Source organism: Leucoraja erinacea, unplaced genomic scaffold, assembly GCF_028641065.1.
Source record: "Leucoraja erinacea ecotype New England unplaced genomic scaffold, Leri_hhj_1 Leri_162S, whole genome shotgun sequence".
NCBI lineage: Eukaryota > Metazoa > Chordata > Chondrichthyes > Rajiformes > Rajidae > Leucoraja > Leucoraja erinaceus.
In genome coordinates, this window is record NW_026575924.1 from 102,082 (window position 1) to 126,228 (window position 24,147).

General features: G+C 52.4%; 1 protein-coding gene across 2 annotated transcripts; it reads right to left on the bottom strand.

The window, feature by feature from the left end:
- Positions 1–1,107: 1,107 nt before the first annotated feature.
- On the bottom strand, positions 1,108–23,842 carry LOC129716045 (keratin, type I cytoskeletal 18-like). 2 transcript variants are annotated; one of them, XM_055665922.1, is made up of 8 exons: positions 23,245–23,842; positions 17,362–17,444; positions 15,012–15,168; positions 14,078–14,242; positions 10,942–11,067; positions 9,967–10,181; positions 5,134–5,177; positions 1,108–2,490 (listed from the first exon to the last, which is right to left on the bottom strand). In XM_055665922.1, the coding sequence occupies exons 1-8, from the start codon at positions 23,629–23,631 to the stop codon at positions 2,390–2,392; spliced, it is 1,278 nt and encodes a 425-aa protein (XP_055521897.1). In that variant the 5' UTR covers positions 23,632–23,842; the 3' UTR covers positions 1,108–2,389. The 2 variants fall into 2 exon arrangements, with proteins under 2 accessions (XP_055521897.1, XP_055521898.1); XM_055665923.1 differs by lacking the exon at positions 5,134–5,177.
- Between the last annotated feature and the right edge of the window lie 305 nt (positions 23,843–24,147).

A 24,147-nucleotide genomic window follows, 5' to 3' on the forward strand; every position in this document is an offset into this window, starting at 1 on the left:
AATCTGAGGAAGGACATTCTTGCCATAGAGGGAGTACAGAGAAGGTTCACCAGACTGATTCCTGGGATGTCAGGACTTTCATATGAAGAAAGACTGGATAGACTCGGCTTGTAGAATTTAGAAGATTGAGGGGGGGTCTTATAGAAACTTACAAAATTCATAAGGGGTTGGACAGGCTAGATGCAGGAAGATTGCTCCCGATGTTGGGGAAGTCCAGAACAAGGGGTCACAGTTTAAGGATAATGGGGAAATCTTTTAGGACTGAAATGAGAAAAACATTTTTCACACAGAGAGTGGTGAATCTGTGGAATTCTCTGCCACAGAAGGTAGTTGAGGCCAGTTCATTGGCTATATTTAAGAGGGATCTAGATGTGGCCCTTGTGGCTAAAGGGATCAGGGGGTATGGAGAGAAGGCAGGTACAGGATACTGAGTTGGATGATCAGCCATGATCATATTGAATGGCGGTGCAGGCTCGAAGGGCCGAATGGCCTCTACTCCTGCACCTATTGTCTATGTTTCTATGTTATTGCGAACCGAGCGGAGGTGTTGGGGAAGCGATCACCAAGCCTGCGCTTGGTCCTGTAAAGAATGTCCACTCTACACACAATTGAAGGCTGCAAGCTGAATATTTAATGCATCATTTAGAGAATTACAATTTAAAAAAAGTTACAATCACAAAGTGAAAGTCCCGCCCATGTTTATATCAAGAGGTCTAATACCTTTGGACTGAATAATGTGTAGATTTTCAACAACCCCAGTGAATAGAACAAAGGCCAGGCACAAAGTAACTCTTGGAGCGGTATAGAGAGTTGGCCTCAACTCCAGTGTCCACTGAATGCCCACCCAAAACACATCCACCTTCAAACAATTGTTCCCGAGAGATCCATCCACTGGCATTGGGAATAGAGTTTGTTTTAATTTATTATAGAATCAGGCCCTTCGGCCCATCAGGTCTAAGCGGACCGCCAACCACCCATTTATACAGGTCCCATATCAATTACGTCTTTTAACTTCCCCCGCTCCAAAGACGTGCAGGTGTGCAGAGGGACTGGCTATGGTATACTTGTACATTGTCTCTAGTGTGTGTTTGTGTGTGTTGGATAGTGTTTGTGTGTGTGTGTGTGTGTGTGTGTGTGTGTGTGTGTGTGTGTGTGTGTGTGTGTGTGTGTGTGTGTGTGTGTGTGTGTGTGTGTGTGTGTGTGTTGGATAGTGTTTGTGTGTGTATGTGTGTGTGTGTTGGATAGTGTTTGTGTGTGTGTGTGTGTTGGATAGTGTTAGTGAGCAGGGATCGCTGGTCGGCACGGACTCGGTGGGCCGAAGGGCCTGTTTCCGCCTTGTATCTCTAAACTAAACTAAAAACCAAACTAATTCTCATTAAGATTTGACCCCCCCATACATTTAGCAGCAGTTTACAGCATAGATTTAGCATAGAGCTAGATAGGGCTCTTAAAGATAGCGGAGTCAGGGGATATGGGGAGAAGGCAGGAACGGGGTACTGATTGTGGATGATCAGCCATGATCACATTGAACGGTGGTACTAGCTCGAAGGGCCGAATGGCCTCCTCCTGCCCCTATTATGTTATCCCACTTTCTCATCCACCCCCTGCACTGTAGGGGGAATTTATAGAGGGGCCGATTAACCTACAGACCCGCACGTCCTTGGGATGTGGGAGGAAACCGGAGCACCCGGAGAAAACCCACAGGGAGGGAGAATGTACAAACTCGACACACAGACCCGGGGCTCTGATGTGGCCCCTGGTTCTGGGCTCCCCCAACATGTTTCCTGCCTCTAGCGTGTCCAAACCCTTAATAATCTTATATGTTTCAATAAGATTCCCTCTCATCCTTCTAAACTCCAGAGTGATACAGAGTGGAAACAGGCCCTTCGGCCCAACTTGTCCACACCGGCCAGCGCGTCACATCTACACCAGTCCCACCTGCCCGCGTTTGGTCCACATCCCTGTCCCACCCATGTAGCTCCACTCAATAACCAAAAACATGTCGCCTCCTTTTGCTGTGGTATTTTATTTAATCCACATGTTTAATCAATAATGTTTCATTATTAATGTTTTATGTGTCATTTATGTGTCACTTGCGGGCGGAGCACCAAGGCAAATTCCTTGTATGTGAATACTTGGCCGATAAACTTCATTCATTCATTCCTTCAAATACCTGTGCATCATCAACCCAGTCTATTCCTCTCATGATTGCAGATGCTTTAGTTTAGTTAGGAGATATAGCCGCTCCCCTTAGTTTCCCACCTTGCCTCTTGCTCCCAGCTGACAGATAGCAACACCAACCCTCATGCAGCCCCAGCCGCTAACGTGGCAGAACCGTCCCCCCCACCGCCCCTCCACCCCGCGGCCCTGTCCCGCGCTCAGAAGATCATCACTCCAAGATCTCCTCAGATTCCTGCTTCTCGGAAATAACCTTCCCATCCATGAACCGCTGAGAGATGATGATGACTTTCTTAGTGCCTTTCCGAGCCTCTGGAATAAATTGGAGAGGGGGAAGGATTAGACTCACGGGTTATAGACAACAGACAACAGACAATAGGTGCAGGATGAGGCCATTCGGCCCTTCGTGCCAGCACCGCCATTCAATGTGATCATGGCTGATCATCCCCAATCAGTACCCCGTTCCTGCCTCCTCCCCATATCCCCTGACTCCGCTATCTTTAAGAGCCCTGTCTAGCTCTCTCTTGAAAGCATCCAGAGAACCGGCCTCCACCACCCTCTGAAGGCAGAGAATTCCATTCCAAGGTTGATGGCCCTTCAGCCCAACTCATCCATGCTGGCCAAGGCACCCTCCCGAGATAATCCCATTTGCCCATTCTTGGATCATATTCCTCTAAACCTTTCCTATCCCCACACACAATGGTTTATTTTACTACCCACTTGGCAATTCCCTCATCATTTATATTTGCCTATCCTGTATCTGTCCACTGTGGACGGCTCGATTGTAATCATGTATTGTCTTTCCGCTGACTGGTTAGCACGCAACAACAGCTTTTCACTGTACCTCGGTACACTGAACTGCACAAACTTTTGCTGAACAAAGGAATTAAGTCCGTCAAGAACCCCTCGTAACCAGGGGAAATGCATCTTTTCCAATCAATCCCAATGATCATTCTGAAAAAGTGTCCCAACCCAAAACGTCACCTATCCATGTTCTCCACAGATGCTGCCTGACCCGCTGAGTTATGGTGCAGCAGCATCTATGGAGCTAAGGAAATAGGCAACGTTTCGGGCCGAACCTTCTGGAAATAGGCAACGTTTCGGGCAGATCCATGTTCGGCCCGAAACGATGACTGCTCCATAGATGCTGCTGCACCCGCTGAGTTTCTCCAGCTTTTTTTGTGTAACCTATCCATGTTCTCCACAGATGCTGCCTGACCCACTGAGTTACTCCAGTCTGTGACTCTGTGAAACGTCACCTATCCATGTTCTGTGAAACCACCTATCCATGCTCCCCACATTCGCCTGACCCGCTGAGTTTCTCCAGCACTCTGTGAACCGTCACCTATCCATGTTCTCCACAGATGCTGCCTGACCCGCTTAGTTACTCCAGCACTCTGTGAAACATCACCTATCCATGTTCTCCACAGATGCTGCCTGACCCGCTGAGTTACTCCAGCACTCTGTGAAACGTCACCTATCCATGTTCTCCACAGATGCTGCCTGACCCGCTGAGTTACTCCAGCACTTTGTATTTCCTCAAGATTCCAGCATCTGCAGTTCCTTATTTTAGCTTAGTTTAGAGATACAGCGCGGAAACAGGCCCTTCGGCCCACCGAGTCCGTGCCGACCAGCGATCCCCGCACACTAACAATATCCTACACACACACTAGGGACAATTTACATTTACACCAAGCCAATTAACCTACAAACCTGCACGTCTTTGGAGTGTGGGAGGAAACCGGAGCACCCGGAGAAAACCCACGCAGGTCACGGGGAGAACGTGCAAACACCGTACAGACAGCGTCCGTAGTCAGGATTGAACCCGGGTCTCTGGCGCTGTGAGGCAGCAGCTCTACCCGCTGCGCCACCCACCCTATCTACCATTTTTTCACCTGTTATTGTAAATATTCTACTGGGGGAAATCATCTGGTCAAAGATATTTGTTTCTATTAATAATTCATTCATTTGTCTCTGTTTCTAACGTCTATTTTATATCACTGAAAGGTTTCTGCTAGTGATAGGAGCAGAATTAGGCCATTCGGCCCATCAAGTCTACTCCGCCATTCAATCACGGCTGATCTATCTCTCCCTCCTAACCCCATTCTCCTGCCTTCTCCCCATAACCCCTGACACCCGCACTAATCAAGAATCTATCTATCTCTGCCTTAAATATATCCACGGACTTGTGGCCTCCACAGCCGTCTGTGGCAAAGAATCCCACAGATTCACCACCCTCTGACTAAAGTGTTAGAAGAGGGGGAGATCAGAATAGAGTGGACACCGCCGTTCAATCATGTCTAATGATTGAGGGAGTGCAGCGTAGGTTCACCAGGTTAATTCCCGGGATGGCGGGACTGTCATATGCTGAGAGAATGGAGCGGCTGGGCTTGTACACTCTGGAGTTTAGAAGGATGAGAGGGCATCTTATTGATATAAGATTATTAAGGGTTTGGACACATTAGAGGCAGGAAACATATTCTCGATGTTGGGGGAGTCCAGAACCAGGGTCCACACAGTTTAAGAATAAGGGGTAAGCCATTTAGAACGGAGACGAGGAAACACCTTTTCACACAGAGAGTTGTCAGTCTGTGGAATTCTCTGCCTCAGAGGGCGGTGGAGGCTGGTTCTCTGGATACTTTCAAGAGAGAGCTAGATAGGGCTCTTGAAGATAGTGGAGTCAGGGGATATGGGGAGAAGGCAGGAACGGGGTACTGATTGTGGATGATCAGCCATGATCACATTGAATGGCGGTGCTGGCTCGAAGGGCCGAATGGCCTACTCCTGCACCTGTTGTCTAGTGTCTAATGTATCTTTCTGCCTTCAACCCCATTCTCCTGCCTTCTCCCCATAACCCGTGGCCGTCTGTGGTCTCGTCTGCAATGAACAGCCCCAGAGCGCTGGCCACAAGAGGTCTGGTCCACATTCACTGTTGCAACACCATCATCAACTAACCTCCGAAGGTTGCAGTGGCTTTTAACTGGTCTGATTTACTTAATCTGGAAAACAAAAATATATTTAAGCAGAGAAAGGGGCAATCAGCATCTCTGAGATATAGTCACAGAGTGACACAGCGTGGAAACAGGCCCTTCAGCCCAACATGCCCACACCGACCAACATGTCCCATCTACAGTAGACAACTGTACTCGGTAGGCGTGGCGACTCTCGTCAGCAGCGGCCTCTGCAGCCCGTCTGCGTTTTTATTATTTTTTGTCTATGTTTCTATGTCGTTTTTGTTATTTTTTGTTGGGGTGTGTGTGTGGGGGGGTGGGGTGGGGTGGGAGGGGGTAACTTTTAATCTCTCCCTGCACGGGAGACCCGACCTTTTCTTTGTCGGGTCTCCGTTGTCGTTGGGTCTGCAACGAGGAGCGGCCTCCAACAGGAAGACCGGGGGCTCTGGTGCCGACGACTCACCTCACCGTCGCGGAGCTGGCCGAGTCCGGAGCGGTGGTGGAGCGCTGCTGCTGCTGCGGCCCGACCTCCGGAGATTCGGAGGCTGCAACTGCGGGTCTGGCGGACGGCGGCACCGGGAGTCCGCGGGTCCCTGGAGGGAGACCGCTTTTCAGGGCTCCCACAACGGCGACTTCTCCCGCCCGAGTTGCGGGGTCGAAGAGCTCCTGGAGCGGGGCCTTACAGCACCGCCCCGCGCGGCTTGGAATGGCCGCGGGACTCTGCGAGCGCACGCCGGGGGCTCCAACACCAAGACCCGGTGTGCGACCTTGCATCACCCGGCGTGGCTTTAATGGCCGCGGGACAATCGCCATCGCCAGCCGGGGGCTTTGACTTTGACTCTGACATCGGGGGGGGCGAGGGGTGGTGCAGTGGAGAGATAAGTTTTTTTGGCCTTCCATCACAGCGATGTGATGGATGTTTATGTAAATGTAAATTATGTGTGTCTTGGGTCTATTTGTTTGTAATGTATGGCTGCAGAAACGTCATTTCGTTTGGACCTCAAGGGGTCCAAATGACAAATAAATTGAATCTTGAATCTTGAACAGTGCTGGAGAAACTCAGCGGGTGCACCAGCATCTATGGAGCAAAGGAAATAGGCAACGTTTCGGGCCGAAATCCTTCTTCAGATTGATCACCCATCTACACTTGTCCCACCTGCCCACGTTTGGCCCATTTCCCCCCAAGCCTGCATTATGGTGAATCTGTGGAATTCTCTGCCACAGAAGGTAGTTGAGGCCACAGTTCATTGGCTATATTTAAGTGGGAGTTAGATGTGGCCCTTGTGGCTAAAGGGATCAGGGGGGTATGGAGAGAAGGCAGGTACAGGATACTGAGTTGGATGATCAGCCATGATCATATTGAATGGCGAATGGTGCAGGCTCGAAGGGCCGAATGGCCTCTACTCCTGCACCTATTTTCTATGTCATCCATTTACCTGTCTAACTGTTCCCTAACCAAGGGAACCGTCAAAAAAAGACACAGAGTGCTGGAGTAACTCAGCGGGTCAGACAGCATCTGTGGAGAACATGGATAGGTGACGTTTCACAGAGTGCTGGAGTAACTCAGCGGGTGCAGCAGCATCTATGGAGCTAAGGAAATAGGCAACGTTTCGGGCCGAAACCCTTCCGGGTTTCGGCCCGAAACGTTGCCTTGCCTATTTCCAGAAGGGTTTCGGCCCGAAACGTTGCCTATTTCCTTAGCTCCATAGATGCTGCTGCACCACAACTCAGTGGGTCAGGCAGCATCTGTGGAGAACATGGATAGGTGACGTTTCACAGAGTGCTGGAGTAACTCAGTGGGACAGGCAGCATCTGTGGAGAACATGGATAGGTGACGTTTCACAGAGTGCTGGAGTAACTCAGTGGGACAGGCAGCATCTCTGGAGAGAAGGAATGGGTGACGTTTCGGGTCGAGACCCTTCTTCAGACGGGTTAGGGAAAAGGGAAACGAGAGATATAGACGACGATGTAGAGAGATAAAGAACAATGAATGAAAGATATGCAAAAAGTAACGATGATAATGGAAAGAGGCCATTGTTAGCTGTTTGCTGGATGAGAACGAGAAACTGGTGCGACTTGGGTGGGGGAGGGATGGAGAGAGAGAGGGAACGCCGGGGTTACTTGAAGTTAGAGAAATCAATATTCATACCACTGGGCTCTAAGCTGCCCAAGCGAATTATGAGATGCTTTTCCTCCAATTGCATTTAGCCTCACTCTGACAATGGAGGAGACCCAGGACAGAAAGGTCAGTGTGAGAATGGGAAGGAGAATTAAAGTGTTTAGCAACCGGGAGATCAGGTTGGTTCAGGCGGGCTGAGCAAAGGTGTTCAGCGAAACGATCGCCTAGTCTGCCATTGATCTCACCGATGTATACGAGTCGACATCTTGATCAACGGATAAAGTAGATGAGGTTGGAGGAGATGCAAGTGAACCTCTGCCTAACCTGAAAGGACTGTCGGGGTTGGAGATTGACAGATTATTGATTAGTGCGAGTGTCAAAGATTACGGCAGAGGGCGGGAGAATGGGGTTAGGAGGGAGAGATAGATCAGGCATGGTAGAGTCAATGGGCCGAATGGCCTAATTCTGTTCCTATCACTTATGAACATTTAGGATCCTTTCTCAGACAAAGAAAAGGCACCGACCCATGTTCTCCAGAGATGCTGCCTGACCTGTTGAGTTACTCCAGCACTTTGTGTCTTTTTTTGTAAAGCAGCATCTGCAGTTCCTTGTTTCTTCAAGTAAACCATCCACTGGTTTGAGAATCCCCACCACCCCCCTAAAATCAGTCTCGAGTAACCAAGCATCAGCCTTATGCCCCTGTCCCACTTAGGAGACTTTGGGCCCCACCCAAGGTTTCCGTGCGGTTCCCAGAGGTTGCAGGTGGTTGCCGGAGGTTGCGAGTAGTGGAAGCAGGTGACCAAAACCTCCGGGAACCGCACGGAAACCTTGGGTGGGGCCCAAAGTCTCCAGAGGTTTCCGTTCGGGTTTCCTAAGTGGGACAGGGGCATTACAGTCTGAAGAAGGGTCTCGACCCAAAACGCCACCCATTCCTTTTAACCAGAGATGCTGCCTGACCCGCTGAGTTACTCCAGCATTTTGTTTCTCCCCTTGGTATAAACCAGCATCTGCAGTTCCTTCCCACACGATACAGTTTGGTTTAGTTTAGAGTTTAAAGTTTGTTTAACGTTTCATTTATCGACACGAGTACCGTGGTACAGTGAAAATGATTATTTTTTGCGTTCTATTGGGTCAGCGGAAAGGCGATACTGGATTACAATCCAGTAGTTTTACAATATTGAACCATGTAGCAATGGCGGGGGAAACACGAGGAGCAAAGAGGTCCTTCTGCAGTTGTACAGAGCCCTAGTGAGACCACACCTGGAGTATTGTGAGCAGTTTTGGTCCCCTAATTTGAGGAAGGACATTCTTGCTATTGAGGGAGCCCAGCGTAGGTTCACCAGGTTAATTCCCGGGATGGCGGGACTGTCATATGCTGAGAGAATGGAGCGGCTGGGCTAGTACACTCTGGAGTTTAGAAGGATGAGAGGGGATCTTATTGAAACAAATAAGATTATTTATGGCTTGGACACGCTAGAGGCAGGAAACATGTTCCCGATGTCGGGGGAGTCCAGAACAAGGGGCCACACACAGTTTAAGAATAAGGGGCAGGCCATTTAGAACGGAGACGAGGAAACACTTTTTCACACAGAGAGTTGTGAGTCTGTGGAATTCTCTGCCTCAGAGGGCGGTGGAGGCCGGTTCTCTGGATACTTTCAAGAGAGAGCTAGATAGGGCTCTTAAAGATAGCGGAGTCAGGGGATATGGGGAGAAGGCAGGAACGGGGTACTGATTGGGGATCATCAGCCATGATCACATTGAATGGAGGTGCTGGCTGGAAGGGCCGAATGGCCTCTACTCCTGCACCTATTGTCTATTGTCTATTGAAATGTCCACAATGCCTTGCTGCCCAGATTCTGCTCCATATTGGGCCTGGTCTCACTGATGTTTAATAGAAACATAGAAAACAGGTGCAGGAGTCGGCCATTCGGGGGCGATCGCTGGCCGGTGTCGACTCGATGGGCCGAAGGGCCTGTCTCCGCGCTGTATCTCTAAACTAAACTAAAGGGGCTGTCCCACTTACGCGATACTTCCGTGACTTGCTGCGACTGTGACAGGTGCTGGCAAATCGCCGAGAATAATCGCATATGTTGGACAGGCCCATAAGGTGCCTGCATCAACCTCGCCCCGTGACCCAAACACTGGAGAATGGGGTCAGGAGGGAGAGATAGATCAACCGTGATTGAATGGCGGAGTAGACATGATGGGCCGAATGGTCTAACTCTGCTCCTATCACTTATGATCCACCAGCCCACCCACCCACCCAGCCAGCCGGGGGTCGGGGGCGGTGGGGGGGTCGGGGTGGGATCGTGGGGGTCAGAAATCGGGGGTCAGAGGAGTCGTGGGGGTCGTGGCGAGGGTTGTGGGGCCAGGAGTCGGTGAGGGTCAAGGTAGTGGGGGTCGGCGGGGGGTCGTGGAGGTCGGGGCCATGGGTGGGTCGTGGGGTTGTGGGGTCAGGGGCGGTGGGGGGGTCGGGGGGTCATGGGGGTCGTGGAGGTCGGGGCCGTGGGTGGGTCGTGGGCGTTGGGGGTCGTGGTGGGGTTGTGGGGTCAGGGGCGGTGGGGGTCGGGGGTCATGGGGGTCGGGGTGGTATCGTGGGGGTCGGGGAGCGATAGGGGGTCTTGGGCGACGGTGGTCGGGGATCAGGTGTCGTGGGGGTCAGGGGTCGGCGGGGGGCCGCGGGTGGGTCGTGGGGTTCGGGGGTCACCGCAACGTTACCCGTCTCCCTCCAGCAGCTTGCGGTAGGTGTCGATCTCGGCCTGCAGTCTCATCTTGATGTTGAGCAGGTCCTGGTAGTCGGCTGCCCGGACCTTCATGTCCTCCTGCAGCTTGGCCAGCTGCTGCTCCAGGCTGGCAATGGTGTTATTGATCCGCTGTAACTCCAGCGCTGATCGATCCTCCGTGTCCTGGAGCGTGTCCTCCAGGGAGTGAATCTGGGGGAGAGGGGGAGAGGAGGAAACACAGTCAGCTCAGGCAGCTTCCACCTGTCAGCTTGTTGCTATTGATGAGGTGTAATGAAAAGCCCTGCTGTGAATCAATCTGTTTGTGGAGTACATCAGTGATAGAGCAGAATTAGGCCACTCGGCCCATCGAGTCCACTCCGCCATTCTATCATGGTTGATCTATCTCTCCCTCCCAACCCCATGTGTGCGTGCCCATGTATGTGCGTGTGTGTGTGCGTGTACGTGTGCGCATGTGCGTACGGTGGCCTCCAGTGTGTGCGTGTGTGTGTGTGTGTGTGCATGCGGGTGTGCATTTGTGTGCACGTGTATGTGCGTGTGCGCATGTGCATACCGTTGGCCTCCAGTGTATGTGTGTGTGTGTGTGTGTGCATGCGCATGTATATGTGTGTGCATGTGGTTGTGCTTGTTGTGGGTATGTGTGCATATATACGTGTGCGCGTGTGCATACCGTGGATCCCAGCTTGTGTCTATATGCATGTGCATGTGTGCTTGCGTGTGTGCATGTGTGTATGTGTGTGAGTGCACAAATTTGTGTGTGTGTGTGTGTACATTTGTGTGTGTGCGCGTGCACCTGTGTGTGTGCGCGTGCATGTGTGTGTGCGTGTGCTTGTGTGCGTGCATGTGTGTATGCGTGTACGTGTGTGTGTGTGTGCGCAAGTGTGTACATGCGTGTGCGTGCGTGTGCATACCGCGACTCCCAACATGCGTGTGCGTGTGTGCGTGTGCGTACCGTGGCCCCCAACATGCGTAGCTCCACCTCCAGGATTTTGATTTGCCGCCGCTGCTCGGTGATGCTTTGCTTGATGGCCTGCAGAGCCTCGCTGGTCTTGCTCACTTCCTGCGATGCTGCATCAAACTGGGGCGCAAACACAGACCGGACCGTCACTGAGCAGTGGGGGGGGGAAGCGTTGACCGTTGTGGGGGCGAGGGGCAAGGGGGGGGGACAGCGTAGGGAGGGCCGTCGACACACAGAAACATAGACAACAGGTGCAGGAGTAGGCCATTCGGCCCTTCGAGCCAGCACCGCCATTCAATACGCGTTGGGGCCACACAGTCTTAGAATAAAGGGGAGGTCATTTAAGACTGAGGTGAGAAAAAAACTTTTTCACCCAGAGAGTTGTGAATTTGTGGAATTCCCTGCCACAGAGGGCAGTGGAGGCCAAGTCACTGGATGGATTTAAGAGAGAGTTAGATAGAGCTCTAGGGGCTGGTGGAGTCAAGGGATATGGGGAGAAGGCAGGCACGGGTTATTGATTGGGGACGATCAGCCATGATCACAATGAATGGTGGTGCTGGCTCGAAGGGCCGAATGGCCTCCTCCTGCACCTATTGTCTATGTCTTTGTTTTCTATGTCTATGTAATATGATCATGGTTGATCATCTCCAGTCCGTACCCCGTTCCTGCCTTCTCCCCATATCCCTTGATTCTGTTAGCCCTAAAGAGCTAAATCTAACTCCCTCTTGCAAACATCAGAGGGACCATCAGGTCTACACTGAACACGTTAGTGATCTGTCGCTGCCCTTTACCTAGCGACTCTTTGCATACTTTGTGTATTGTTCCTGAGGTACAGGTGACAATAAGGTGTCATCATCATCATCAGAGCCAAACACTGTCTCACCCTCCCTCCCTGCCTCACCCATAGTCACACACAACCTCTCTCTATCTTCCCCGCACGGTCATAGTCACCCAGCGTGGAAACAGGCCCTTCGGCCCGACTTGTGCATGCCGATCAATGTCGATGGGGCACGAGGAGGAAGGAACTGCAGATGCTGCTTTAAAGCGAAGATAGACACAAAAAAGCTGGAGTAACTCAGCGGGACAGGCGGCATCTCTGGAGAGAAGGAACGGGTGACGTTTCGGGACGAGACCCTTCTTCAGACTGAGAGTCAGGGGAAAGGGAAACGAGAGATATAGATGGTGATGTAGAGAGATATAGAAGAAATGAATTAAAGATATGCAAAAAAGTAACAATGATGAAAGGAAACAAGCCGTTAGGTTGGTCAGCATCGGGAAGTTGGGCCGAAGGGTCAGTTTCCCTGCTGTCTAACTCCATGACTAAATTCGTCCCGCCTGCCTGCATTTGGCCCATAACTCTCCAAACTTTTCCTATCCCCACCATCGAAGGTCCATCACAGTACTGACCTCCCCACCATCGAAGGGATCTACAGGAGTCGCTGCCTCAAAAAGGCAACCAGCATCATCAGAGACCCACACCACCCTGGCCACCCTTTCATCTAAGATTGTTAAGGGTTTGGACACGCTAGAGGCTGGAAACATGTTCCCGATGTTGGGGGAGTCCAGAACCAGGGGCCACACAGTTTAAGAATAAGGAGTAAGCCATTTAGAACGGAGACGAGGAAACATTTTTTCTCACAGAGAGTTGTGAGTTCTCTGCATCAGAGGGCGGTGGAGGCTGGTTCTCTGGATACTTTCAAGAGAGAGCTGGATAGGGCTCTTAAAGATAGCGAAGTCAGGGGATACGGGGAGAAGGCAGGAACGGGGTACTGATTGGGGATGATCAGCCATGATCACATTGAATGGCGGTGCTGGCTCGAAGGGCCGAATGGCCTCTACTCCTGCACCTATTGTCTATTGTCTATTATCTCGCTGCGACCATCGGGAAGAAGGTACAGGAGCCTGAAAACCGTGACCTCCAGGTTCAAGAACAGCTTCTTCCCAACAACCATCAGGCTGTTGAACACTGCACAGCACTAACCTCAGCGACTGACTTTTCCATCATTCCACCTATTGGACTCGTGTTTGGCTAGATTATGTTTACGTGATGTATTATCCCCTTTGACTGCACAAAATGCAAATCAAAGCTTTTCCCTGTAACTCAGCACACGTGACAATAAACTAGTCTAAACTAAGATAGGCACAAAATACTGGAGTAACTGGATGGGACAGCCAGCATCTCTGGAGAGAAGGAATTTGGAAAAGGAAAAAGAATATGATTCGGGTCAGGGCCCTTTGTCAGACGAAGTGTAAGTTCACAACCCAGCTGTTATCAGGCAACTGAACCACCCTACCACAACCAGAGAGCAGTCCTGAAAAACTATCTACCTCATTATTGACCTTGGGACTATCCTTGATCAGACATTGCACTAAACGTTATTCCCTTTATCATGTATCTGTACAATGTGGATGATTGTAATGTATATAGACAATAGACAGTAGGTGCAGGAGTAGGCCATTCAGTCCTTCAAACCAGCACCGCCATTCAATGTGATCATGGCTGATCAGTACCCCGGTCCTGCCTTCTCTCCCAAACTGTTAATTTCATTTTGTGATACATTTTATCTGCATTGTGTGTTATTGAGTTAAGGGGCTGTAAAGCTGAAGGGTCTCGACCCAAAAAACGTCACCTATCCATTTCTCCACGTTGACCCGCTGAGTTACTCCAGCACTCTGTGAAACGTGCACCTGCCTGTTCTCCACAGATGCTGAGTTGAGTTACTCCAGCACTCTGTGAAACGTCACCTATCCATGTTTCTCCACAGATGCTGCCTGCCCCGCTGAGTTACTCCAGCACCATGTGAAACGTCACCTATCCATGTTCTCCACAGATGCTGCCTGACCCGCTGAGTTATGGTGCAGCAGCATCTGTGGAGTGAAGGAAATAGGCAACGTTTCGGGCCGAACCTTCTGGAAATAGGCAACGTTTCGGGCCGAAACCCTTCTGGGTTTCGGCCCGAAACGTTGCCTATTTCCTAAGCTCCACAGATGCTGCTGCACCCGCTGAGTTACTCCAGCACTCTGTGAAACGTCACCTATCCATGTTTTTTAATGGGACACGCGTGACACATGGGACACGCGTGATGATGGGACACGCGTGTGGGATGCGGGAACGCCCGGAGTCTCTCACCTTCTTCTTGTAGCACTCCTCCGCCTTCTTCTTGTTCTGGTCAGCCAGAGCCTGGTATTCCTCACGGATCTTGTTGATCACCTGCCCCAAGTCATCCTCCTCCGAGTCTTCCAGCTGCACCGAGACGTCAGACTTGGAGATCTGGGCTCGAAGATCATCCACCTTCTGTGTAGAGAAAGGTGGGAGGGGTGAGATGGCACTGGGGAGAGTGTCCAGGGATAGTAACACAGACACACAGACAATAGGTGCAGGAGTAGCCCCCACCCCATTCCCCCTCCCCCCCCCATCCCTCCCCATTCCCCCCCCCCCCCCAATCCCCCTATTCCCTCCCCCCAGATCTCCCCCCCTCTCCCTCTCCCCACCCCCATTCATTCTCCCCCCATTCCCCCCCCCTCAATCTCCCCCCATCTACCCTTCTTCATCCCCCCCCAATCTCCTTCCCCCCCCCCATCCCTCTCCCCCCCATTCTCCCTCCCTCTCCCCCCATCTCCCCCCTCCATCTCCCCCCCATTCCCCCCCATCTACCCCTCCATCCCCCCAATCTCCTCCCCCCCATCTCTCCCCCTCCCTATCCCACCCCCCATCCATCTCCCTCCCCGCAATCTCCCCACCCCCCCCATCTCCCCCTCAATCTCCACCCCCGATCTTGCCCCCCATCTTTGCCCCCCCCCCCCCCCCCCCCAATCCTTTCCACTCGACACTTGAATCTCATGTTTCGTGTGCCTTGTGTTTCTATGACTGTTGCCAGATCCATTTCCGTCCTGGGACAAATACACTTCGATCGTATTAGACAGCGGCTACACTGCTGGGGAAGAGCACGGTGGGGCAGCGGGTGGGACAGTGGAGCTGCTGGTGGGGCAACGGGAGGGGGTTGGGACAGTGGGTGGGACAAGGGGTTGGGGGGCTGGGACAGCGGGTGGAGCTGCTGCCTCACCTCCAGGTGGTTTTTGCGGAGGAAGATCAGCTCCTCGTTCATGACGTCGATCTGAGCCTCCAGCTGCCCGCGGCCCAGGTTAGTGTCGTCCAGGATCCGCCGCAGACCATTGAGGTCTTGCTCCACCGACTGCCGCAGGTCCAGCTCCGACTGCCACCTGTAGACCAGGGAACAAACACCGGCTCACACAGTAGCTCCGTCACCGAGAGACGTGTTGTAGAGTCCTCGACTCTTGTAGTCTAAGTAAGGATAAGGGGAAATCCTTTAAAACCGAGATGAGAAGAACTTTTTTCACACAGAGAGTGGTGAATCTCTGGAACTCTCTGCCACAGAGGGTAGTCGAGGCCAGTTCATTGGCTATATTTAAGAGGGAGTTAGATGTGGCCCTTGTGGATAAGGGGATCAGGGGTATGGAGAGAAGGCAGGTACGGGATACTGAGTTGGATGATCAGCCATGGTCATATTGAATGGCGGTGCAGGCTCGAAGGGCCGAATGGCCTACTCCTGCACCTAACTTCTATGTTTCTATGTTTCTAAGTAGGTAGACTAGTCTTAGTAGAATCTTATCTTATAGTTTAGAGATACAGCGCGGAAACAGGCCCTTCGGCCCACCGGGTCTGTGCCAACCAGCGATCCCCGCACACTAACATACATAGAAACATAGGTGCAGGAGTAGGCCATTCGGCCCTTCGAGCCTGCACCATTCGCCATTCAATATGATCATGGCTGATCATCCAAATCAGTATCCTGTACCTGCCTTCTCTCCATACCCCTGATCCCTTTAGCCACAATGGCCACATCTAACTCCCTCTTAAATATAGCCAATGAACTGTGTGGCCTCAACTCAGATTCAGATTCAGATTCAGATTCAGATTCAGATTCAATTTTAATTGTCATTGTCAGTGTACAGTACAGAGACAACGAAATGCATTTAGCATCTCCTTTGAAGAGCGACATAGCAAACGATTTTGAATTAAAAAAATAAATAATAAGTGTCCGTGGGGGGGGTGATTGGCAGTCACCGAGGTACGTTGTTTAGTAGATTGACAGCGGCCGGAAAGAAGCTGTTCCTCGACCTGCTGGTTCGGCAACGGAGAGACCTGTAGCGCCTCCCGGATGGTAGGAGGGTAAACAGTCCATGGTTGGGGTGAGAGCAGTCCTTGGTAGTGAGAGAACTACCTTCTGTGTCAGAGAATTCCACAGATTCACCACTCTCTGTGTGAAAAATGTTTTTCTCATCTCGGTCCTAAAAGATTTCCCCCTTATCCTTAAATTTCCCCTTTATCCTAACACTGTCCTACACACACTAGAGAACCAGAGGACATATGTTTAAGGTGAGTAGGCAAAGATGTAATAGCAAATTAGTATCTAAATGGCGTCAAGTTGGGAAAAGGGGAAGTACAACGGGTTCTGGGGGTCCTTGTACATCAGTCTATGAAAGTAAGCATGCAGGTACAGCAGGCAGTGAAGAAAGCGAATGGCATGTTGGCCTTTATAACAAGAGGAGTTGAGTATAGGAGCAAAGAGGTCCTTCTGCAGTTGTACAGGGCCCTAGTGAGACCACACCTGGCGTATTGTGTGCAGTTTTGGTCCCCTAATTTGAGGAAGGACATTCTTGCTATTGAGGGAGTGCAGCGTAGGTTTACCAGGTTAATTCCCGGGATGGCGCGACTGTCATATGCTGAGAGAATGGAGCGGCTGGGCTTGTACACTCTGGAGTTTAGAAAGACGAGAGGGCGTTGCCTATTTCCTTCGCTCCATAGATGCTGCCACACCCGCTGAGTTTCTCCAGCAGTCTACCTTCGATTTTCCAGCATCTGCAGTTACTTCTTAAACAGGTGGGACTATAGATGGGACATGTTGGTTGGTATGGGCAAGTTGGGCCGAAGGGCCATTTCACTTAATTCACGTGGTTAATCGATAATGTTTTATTATTAATGTTTCATGCTTTATGTGTCATTCCTAACCGTCACTGTGTGTCATGTTGTCGCTTGCGGGCAGAGCACCGAGGCAAATTCCTTGTATGTGAACACTTGGCCAATAAACTTATTCATTCATTGTGTGACTGGATTCGATCTTATCCACCTCTATATATAATCACCCCTCATCCTCCAGCGCTCTAAATTAAAGTTATTCTGTAACGTTACATCTAAGGCGTACAGGTGTGTGGGGGAGGGGACAGGTGTGGGGGGAGGGGGGTGTGGGGGGAGGGGACAGGTGTGGGGGGGGGAGGGGACAGGTGTGGGGGGGAGGGGACAGGTGTGGGGGGGAGGGGACAGGTGTGGGGGGGGAGGGGACAGGTTGTGGGTCTCGGTGCGGGTGAGAATAATACACCAGCGCTGATACACACTTGACCTTGAAGTCATCAGAGGCGAGTTCACAGTTGTCCAGCTGCAAGGTCAGGCCGGCATTGTCCAAGTTCGTGTCCTGTACCTGGAGAGAAGAGAGAGGAGGGGTCAACCACACTGGGCACAGAGAGGGGGGGGGGGTCTGTGCTGGGGGAGGGGACAGGTGGGGGGGAGGGGACAGGTGTGGGGGGGAGGGGACAGGTGTGGGGGGAGGGGACAGGTGTGGGGGGGAGGGGACAGGTGTGGGGGGGGGGGGGACAGGTGTGGGGGAGGGGGACAGGTGTGGGGGAGGGGGGACAGGTGTGGGGGGGAGGGGGTGTGGGGTGGGGGGAGGGGACAGGGGGGGGGGGGGGGACAGGTGTGGGGGGGGGGGGGACAGGTGTGGGGGGAGGGGGGACAGGTGTGGGGTGGGGAGACAGGGGGGGAGGGGACAGGTGTGTGGGGGAGGGGACAGGTGTGTGGGGGGGAGGGGACAGGTGTGGGGGGGAGGGGACAGTGTGTGGGGGGGGAGGGGGGGGGAGGGGTGGGGGGGAGGGGACAGGTGTGGGGGAGGGGACAGGGGGGGGGGACAGGTGTGGGGGAGGGGACAGGTGTGGGGGGAGGGGACAGGGGTGGGGAGGGGGGTGTGGGGGGGGGACAGGTGTGGGGGGACAGGTGTGGGGGGGACAGGGGTGGGGGGGGTGGGGGGGGGGACAGGTGTGGGGAGGGGACAGGGGTGGTGGGAAGGGACAGGTGTGGTGGGGGAAGGGACAGGTGGGGGGGAGGGGACAGGTGTGGGGGGGGAGGGGGCAGGTGTGGGGGGAGGGGACAGGTGTGGGGGGGAGGGGACAGGTGTGGGGGGAGGGGACGGGGGGTGGGGGGAGGGGACAGGTGTGGGGGGGGGGGACGGGACAGGTGTGGGGGGGGACGGGACAGGTGTGTGGGGGGGGGAGGGGACAGGTGTGGGGGGGGGGACGGGACAGGTGTGGGGGGGGGACGGGACAGGTGTGGGGGGGAGGGGACAGGTGTGGGGGGGGACGGGACAGGTGTGGGGGGGACGGGACAGGTGTGGGGGGGAGGGGGCAGGTGTGGGGGGGGAGGGGACAGGTGTGGGGGGAGAGGGGACGGGTGTGGGGGGGGAGGGGACGGGTGTGGGGGGAGGGGGGACAGGTGTGTGGGGGGGGGAGGGGGCAGGTGTGGGGGGAGGGGACAGGTGTGGGGGGGAGGGGACAGGTGTGGGGGGGACAGGTGTGTGGGGGGGGGGGGGGATAGGTGGGTGGCAGGGAGAGGACAGGTGTGGCGGGGAGGGGGACAGGTGAATCGATGAGGGGACAGGTGAGTCGGGGGAGGGGAGATAGGTGGGTCTGTGGGGGGGGAAGGGGACGAGGGTGTCAGGAGAGCGTGGGGCAGGCAGGTAAGGGGGAGGGAACAGGTGGGTCCATGGGGGAAGGGTAGACCTGGTTCTGGGGGGAGGGGACAGGTGTGTTGGGGGAGGGATTGGGTGGGCAGGTAAGGAGAGGGGATAAGTGGGGGGAGGGGTGACAGGTGTGTCTAGGAGAAGTGTAAGGGGGGTACAGGTAAGCAGGATGGGAGGGGGGAGACAGGCTCAAGAATCACAAGAGACGGCATCTGTGCAAGGGGAAAGACAATGACATTTCGGGTCGAGACCCTTAATCCAAAACTTTCTTCATAGTTCATAAGTTCTAGGAGCAGAATTAGGCCATTCGGCCCATCAAATCTACTCCACCATTCAATCACGGCTGATCTATCTCTCCCTCCTAACTCCATTCTCCTGCCTTCTCCCCATAACCCCTGACACCCGCACTAATCAAGAATCTATCTATCTCTGCCTTAAATATATCCACTGACTTGTGGCCTCCACAGCCGTCTGTGGCAAAGAATTCAACAGATTCACCACCCTCTGACTAAAGAAATTCCTCCCCATCTCCTTCCTAAAGGTACATCCTTTTATTCTGAGGCTGTGCCCTCTGGTCCTAAACCCTCCCACCTCTGTCCATGAGGAAACATTTTTTCACACACAGAGTTGTGAGTCTGTGGAATTCTCTGCCACAGAGGGCGGTGGAGGCCGGTTCTCTGGATGCTTTCAAGAGAGAGTTAGATAGATCTCGTAGGGATAGCAGAGTCAGGGGACATGGAGAGAAGGCTTCTTTTTCTTGCGTAAGGCATGCATAGCCTAAAGTTCTAGCTCAACTTGTTCGATTTGATCTTTTTTGATTGTGCACGCCGGGTTGATTGCATTCGTCGAAACAGGGTGGACCCACGTGAAGGTTGCAATCTCCCCACCCCAAGGGCAGGAACGGGCTACTGATAGTGGATGATATTGTCTATTGCCATTCCCTCCACGGATGCTTGTACACTCTGGAGTTTAGAAGGATGAGAGGGGATCACATTGAGACATACAAGATTGTTAATGGCTTGGACACGCTAGAAGCAGGAAACATGTTCCCGATGTTGGGGGAGTCCAGAACCAGGGGCCACACACAGTTTAAGAATAAGGAGTAAGCCATTTGGAACAGAGACGAGGAAACACTTTTTCTCACACAGAGAGTGGCGAGTCTGTGGAATTCTCTGCCTCAGAGGGCAGTGGAGGCCGGTTCTCTGGATACTTTCAAGAGAGAGCTACTAGATAGGGCTCTTAAGGATAGTGGAGTCAGGGGATATGGGGAGAAGGCAGGAACGGGGTACTGATTGTGGATGATCAGCCATGGTCACATTGAATGGCGGTGCTGGCTCGAAGGGCCGAATGGCCTACTCCTGCACCTATTGTCTATTGTCATTCCCTCCAGCCGAGTTCCTCCAGCACTTGGACACTTTGCTCGAGGCTCCAGCGTCTGCAGTTCCTTCTGAATTCACCATGCACATTAAGTTTGCCGTTCCACGCAGGTGTACCTGTTCCACCTGCCTGACTACATCCTCTCTGCTCTGCAGTCATTTGCATCTTTGGAAGATGCGCTCCAAGCTATGAATGTATTAAACAAAGCAGTGGTTCGCACAACACCCTGGGGGCATCGCTGCTACGCCCTGTCACACACTCAGCAAAAAACATTACATCACTACACTCCAGTCCCTCTTACCTGCTACAGAACCACCTCATCCCAAAGTCTACAAGACATAGAAACATAGAAACATAGAAATTAGGTGCAGGAGTAGAGGCCATTCGGCCCTTCGATCCTGTAACCACCATTCAATATGATCATGGCTGATCATCCAACTCAGTATCCCGTACCTGCCTTCTCTCCATACCCTCTGATTCCCTTAGCCACAAGGGCCACATCTAACACCCTCTTAAATATAGCCCATGAACTGGCCTCGACTACCCTCTGTGGCAGAGAGTTCCAGAGATTCACCACTCTCTGTGTGAAAAAAGTTCTTCTCATCTCGGTTTTAAAGGATTTCCCCCTTATCCTTAAGCTGTGACCCCTTGTCCTGGACTTCCCCAACATCGGGAACAATCTTCCTGCATCTAGCCTGTCCAACCATTTAACAATTTTGTAAGTTTCTATAAGATCCCCTCTCAATCTCCTAAATTCTAGAGGGTATAAACCAAGTCTATCCAGTCTTTCTTCATAAGACAGTCCTGACATCCCAGGAATCAGTCTGGTGAACCTTCTCTGCACTCCCTCTATGGCAACAATGTCCTTCCTCAGATTTGGAGACCAAAACTGTACGCAATACTCCAGGTGTGGTCTCACCAAGACCCTGTACAACTGCAGTATAACCTCCCTGCTCCTATACTCAAATCCTTTTGCTATGAAAGTAACATACCATTCGCTTTCTTCACTGCCTGCTGCAACTGCATGCCTACTTTCAATGACTGGTGTACCATGACACCCAGGTCTCGCTGCATCTCTCCTTTTCCTAGTCGGCCACCATTTAGATAATAGTCTGCTTTCCTGTTTTTGCCACCAAAATGGATAACCTCACATTTATCCACATTATACTGCATCTGCCAAACATTTGCCCACTCACCCCAGCCTATCCAAGTCACCTTGCAGTCTCCTAGCATCCTCCTCACAGCTAACACTGCCCCCCCAGCTTAGTGTCATCCGCAAACTTGGAGATATTGCCTTCAATTCCCTCTTCCAGATCATTAATATATATTGTAAATAGCTGGGGTCCCAGCACTGAGCCTTGCGGTACCCCACTAGTCACTGCCTGCCATTGTGAAAAGGACCCGTTTACTCCTACTCTATGCTTCCTGTTTGCCAGCCAGTTCTCCATCCACATCAATACTGAACCCCCAATGCCGTGTGCTTTAAGTTTGTATACTAATCTCTTATGTGGGACCTTGTCGAAAGCCTTCTGGAAGTCCAGATACACCACATCCACTGGTTCTCCCCTATCCACGCTACTAGTTACATCCTCGAAAAATTCTATAAGATTCGTCAGACATGATTTACCGTTCGTAAATCCATGCTGACTTTGTCCAATGATTTCACCACTTTCCAAATGTGCTGCTATCCCATCTTTAATAACTGACTCTAGCCTCTAGACTCTAGACGTTCTCGACCCGAAACGTCGCCCATTCCTTCGCTCCATAGATGCTGCCTCACCCGCTGAGTTCCTCCAGCATTTTTGTCTACCAAAGTCGGCAGTGAATTAATTAAAAAAACTATCACCACGTTTGAGAAAAATACACACAAAATGCTGGGGTAACTCAGCGGGACAGGCAGCATCTCTGGAGAGAAGGGGTGGGTGACGTTTCGGGTCGAGACCCTTCTTCAGACTGAGAGTCAAGGGAGAGGGAATTAAGATCAAGTGATAGGAGAAGAATTAGGCCATTCGGCCCGTCAAGTCTACCCCGCCATTCAATCACGTCTGATCTATCTCTCCCTCCTAACCCCATTCTCCTGCCTTCTCCCCACAATCTCTGACACCCGCACTGATCAAGAATCTATCTATCTCTGCCTCAAATATATAACCACAATACAATTTAGAAGGATGAGAGGGTATCTTATTGAAACATATAAGATTATTAAGGGTTTGGACACGCTAGAGGCAGGAAACATGTCCCCGATGTTGCGGGAGTCCAGAACCAGGGGTCACACACAGTTTAAGAATAAGGGGTAAGCCATTTAGAACGGAGGTGAGGAAACACTTTTCCTCACAGAGAGTGGTGAGTCTGTGGAATTCTTTGCCTCTGAGGGCGGTGGAGACGGTTCTCTGGATACTTTCAAGAGAGAGCTAGATAGGGCTCTTAAAGATAGCGGAGTCAGGGGATATGGGAAGAAGGCGGGAACGGGGTACTGATTGTGGATGATCAGCCATGATCACATTGGGTGGCGGTGCTGGCTCGAAGGGCCGAATCTAACCCCCTCTTGAAAACATCTTTTATGTTTGGTTTCATGCACCTCTGTGGTCCACCTGTTCAGGTGTTTCATTCACCTGTGACCTACAGTAGACACTAGACAATAGACAACAGGTGCAAGAGTAGGCCATTCAGCCCTTTGAGCCAGCACCGCCATTCAATGTGATCATCCCCAATCAGTATCCCGTTCCTGCCTTCTCCCCATATCCCCCGATTTTTAAGGGGCCTATTTAGCTCTCTTGAAAGCATCGAGAAAACCTGCCTCCACCAGAAATCTGAGGCAGAAATCCACCTGTTCAGGTGTTTCATACACCTGTGTGCCCACCTGTTCAGGTGTTTCATACACCTGTGTGCCCACCTGTTCAGGTGTTTCATACAGATGTGTGCCCACCTGTTCAGCTGTTTCATACAGATGTGTGCCCACCTGTTCAGCTGTTTCATACAGATGTGTGCCCACCTGTTCAGGTGTTTCATACACCTGTGTGCCCACCTGTTCAGCTGTTTCATACACCTGTTCAGTTGTTTCATTCACCTCTGTGACCCACCTGCTCAGGTGTTTCCTACACGCGTGACCCACCTGTTGAGAAACGTCCAACACGGGCTTCTCGTAGGAGCTCCAGTCTCGAGTGTGGACGCCTTTATTGGCCAGAATCCCCTTGATCTTGATGTCGAGTTCCTTGTTTGCGCTCTCTAGGGTCTTCACCTTGTTGAGGTAGCTGGCCAGCCGCTTGTTCAGTTCCTGCAGCTCGCCCTGTTGGTTAGCGGACTGCGAGAGGCCGAAGCGGCTGCTGCCGGAGCCCAGGGCCGGCCCGTTAGCGATCAGCCGCATGCCTCGCCCCATGTCTCCCTGCAGGCTGCGGGCAGTACTGGCCCGGCGATGAGCGCTGCCCCCGATCAAGCTGCTGGTGCTGGGGGTCTTTAAATATATCGAGTTACCCCGGGTTAGCCGGCTACCTAAATCCATTTGGACCTGTTTCAGAATCTCTACCCACGCACCTGCCTCTCTCTCTTTCACACCTGTATGTGTTCGCCTCTCTCTCACCTATCTACCTGTCTCTGCCCCTCTCTACCTGTCTCTGCCCCTCTCTACCTGCCTCTACCTCTCTCTCTTCACCCACTCTCTCTCTCTACACTCTCTCACCCTCCCTCCCTCTCTCTCTTCCTCCACTCTTTCTCCTCTCTCTCCACTCTTTCTCTCCACTCTTTCTTTCTCTCCACTCTTTCTCTCCACTCTCTACCTCCCTCTCATCTCTTTCCCCTTCTCTCTCTCAGGTGAGTTTCTGCTTTAAATCCACCTGCACCACCTTACAATTGGCTGCCCCCGGCGTCCAATCGCAGCGCGCCTCCGCCCCCCAGACGCCCATCCATTGGCTCCGCGAGACCCCGCCCTCCAGGCCCGGCCAATGGGGGTTGAGGGGCGGGCCCGATGTTAATCAGCCCTTAAAGGGGGTCGGCTCCGGGAGGAGGTGAGGCAGAGACG

What these genes read in the sequence shown, in the direction of transcription:
- LOC129716045 (XM_055665922.1), bottom strand. Translation starts at nt 23,631, where the DNA reads ATGGATTTAGGTAGCCGGCTAACCCGGGGTAACTCGATATATTTAAAG. An exon ending in TCCGCAAAAACCACCTGGAG is followed by an intron (nt 14,243 to 15,011) that starts GTGAGGCAGCAG and finishes TTCTCTACACAG; the next exon opens with AAGGTGGATGATCTTCGAGC. An exon ending in AGGAGTGCTACAAGAAGAAG is followed by an intron (nt 11,068 to 14,077) that starts GTGAGAGACTCC and finishes TTTGCGCCCCAG; the next exon opens with TTTGATGCAGCATCGCAGGA.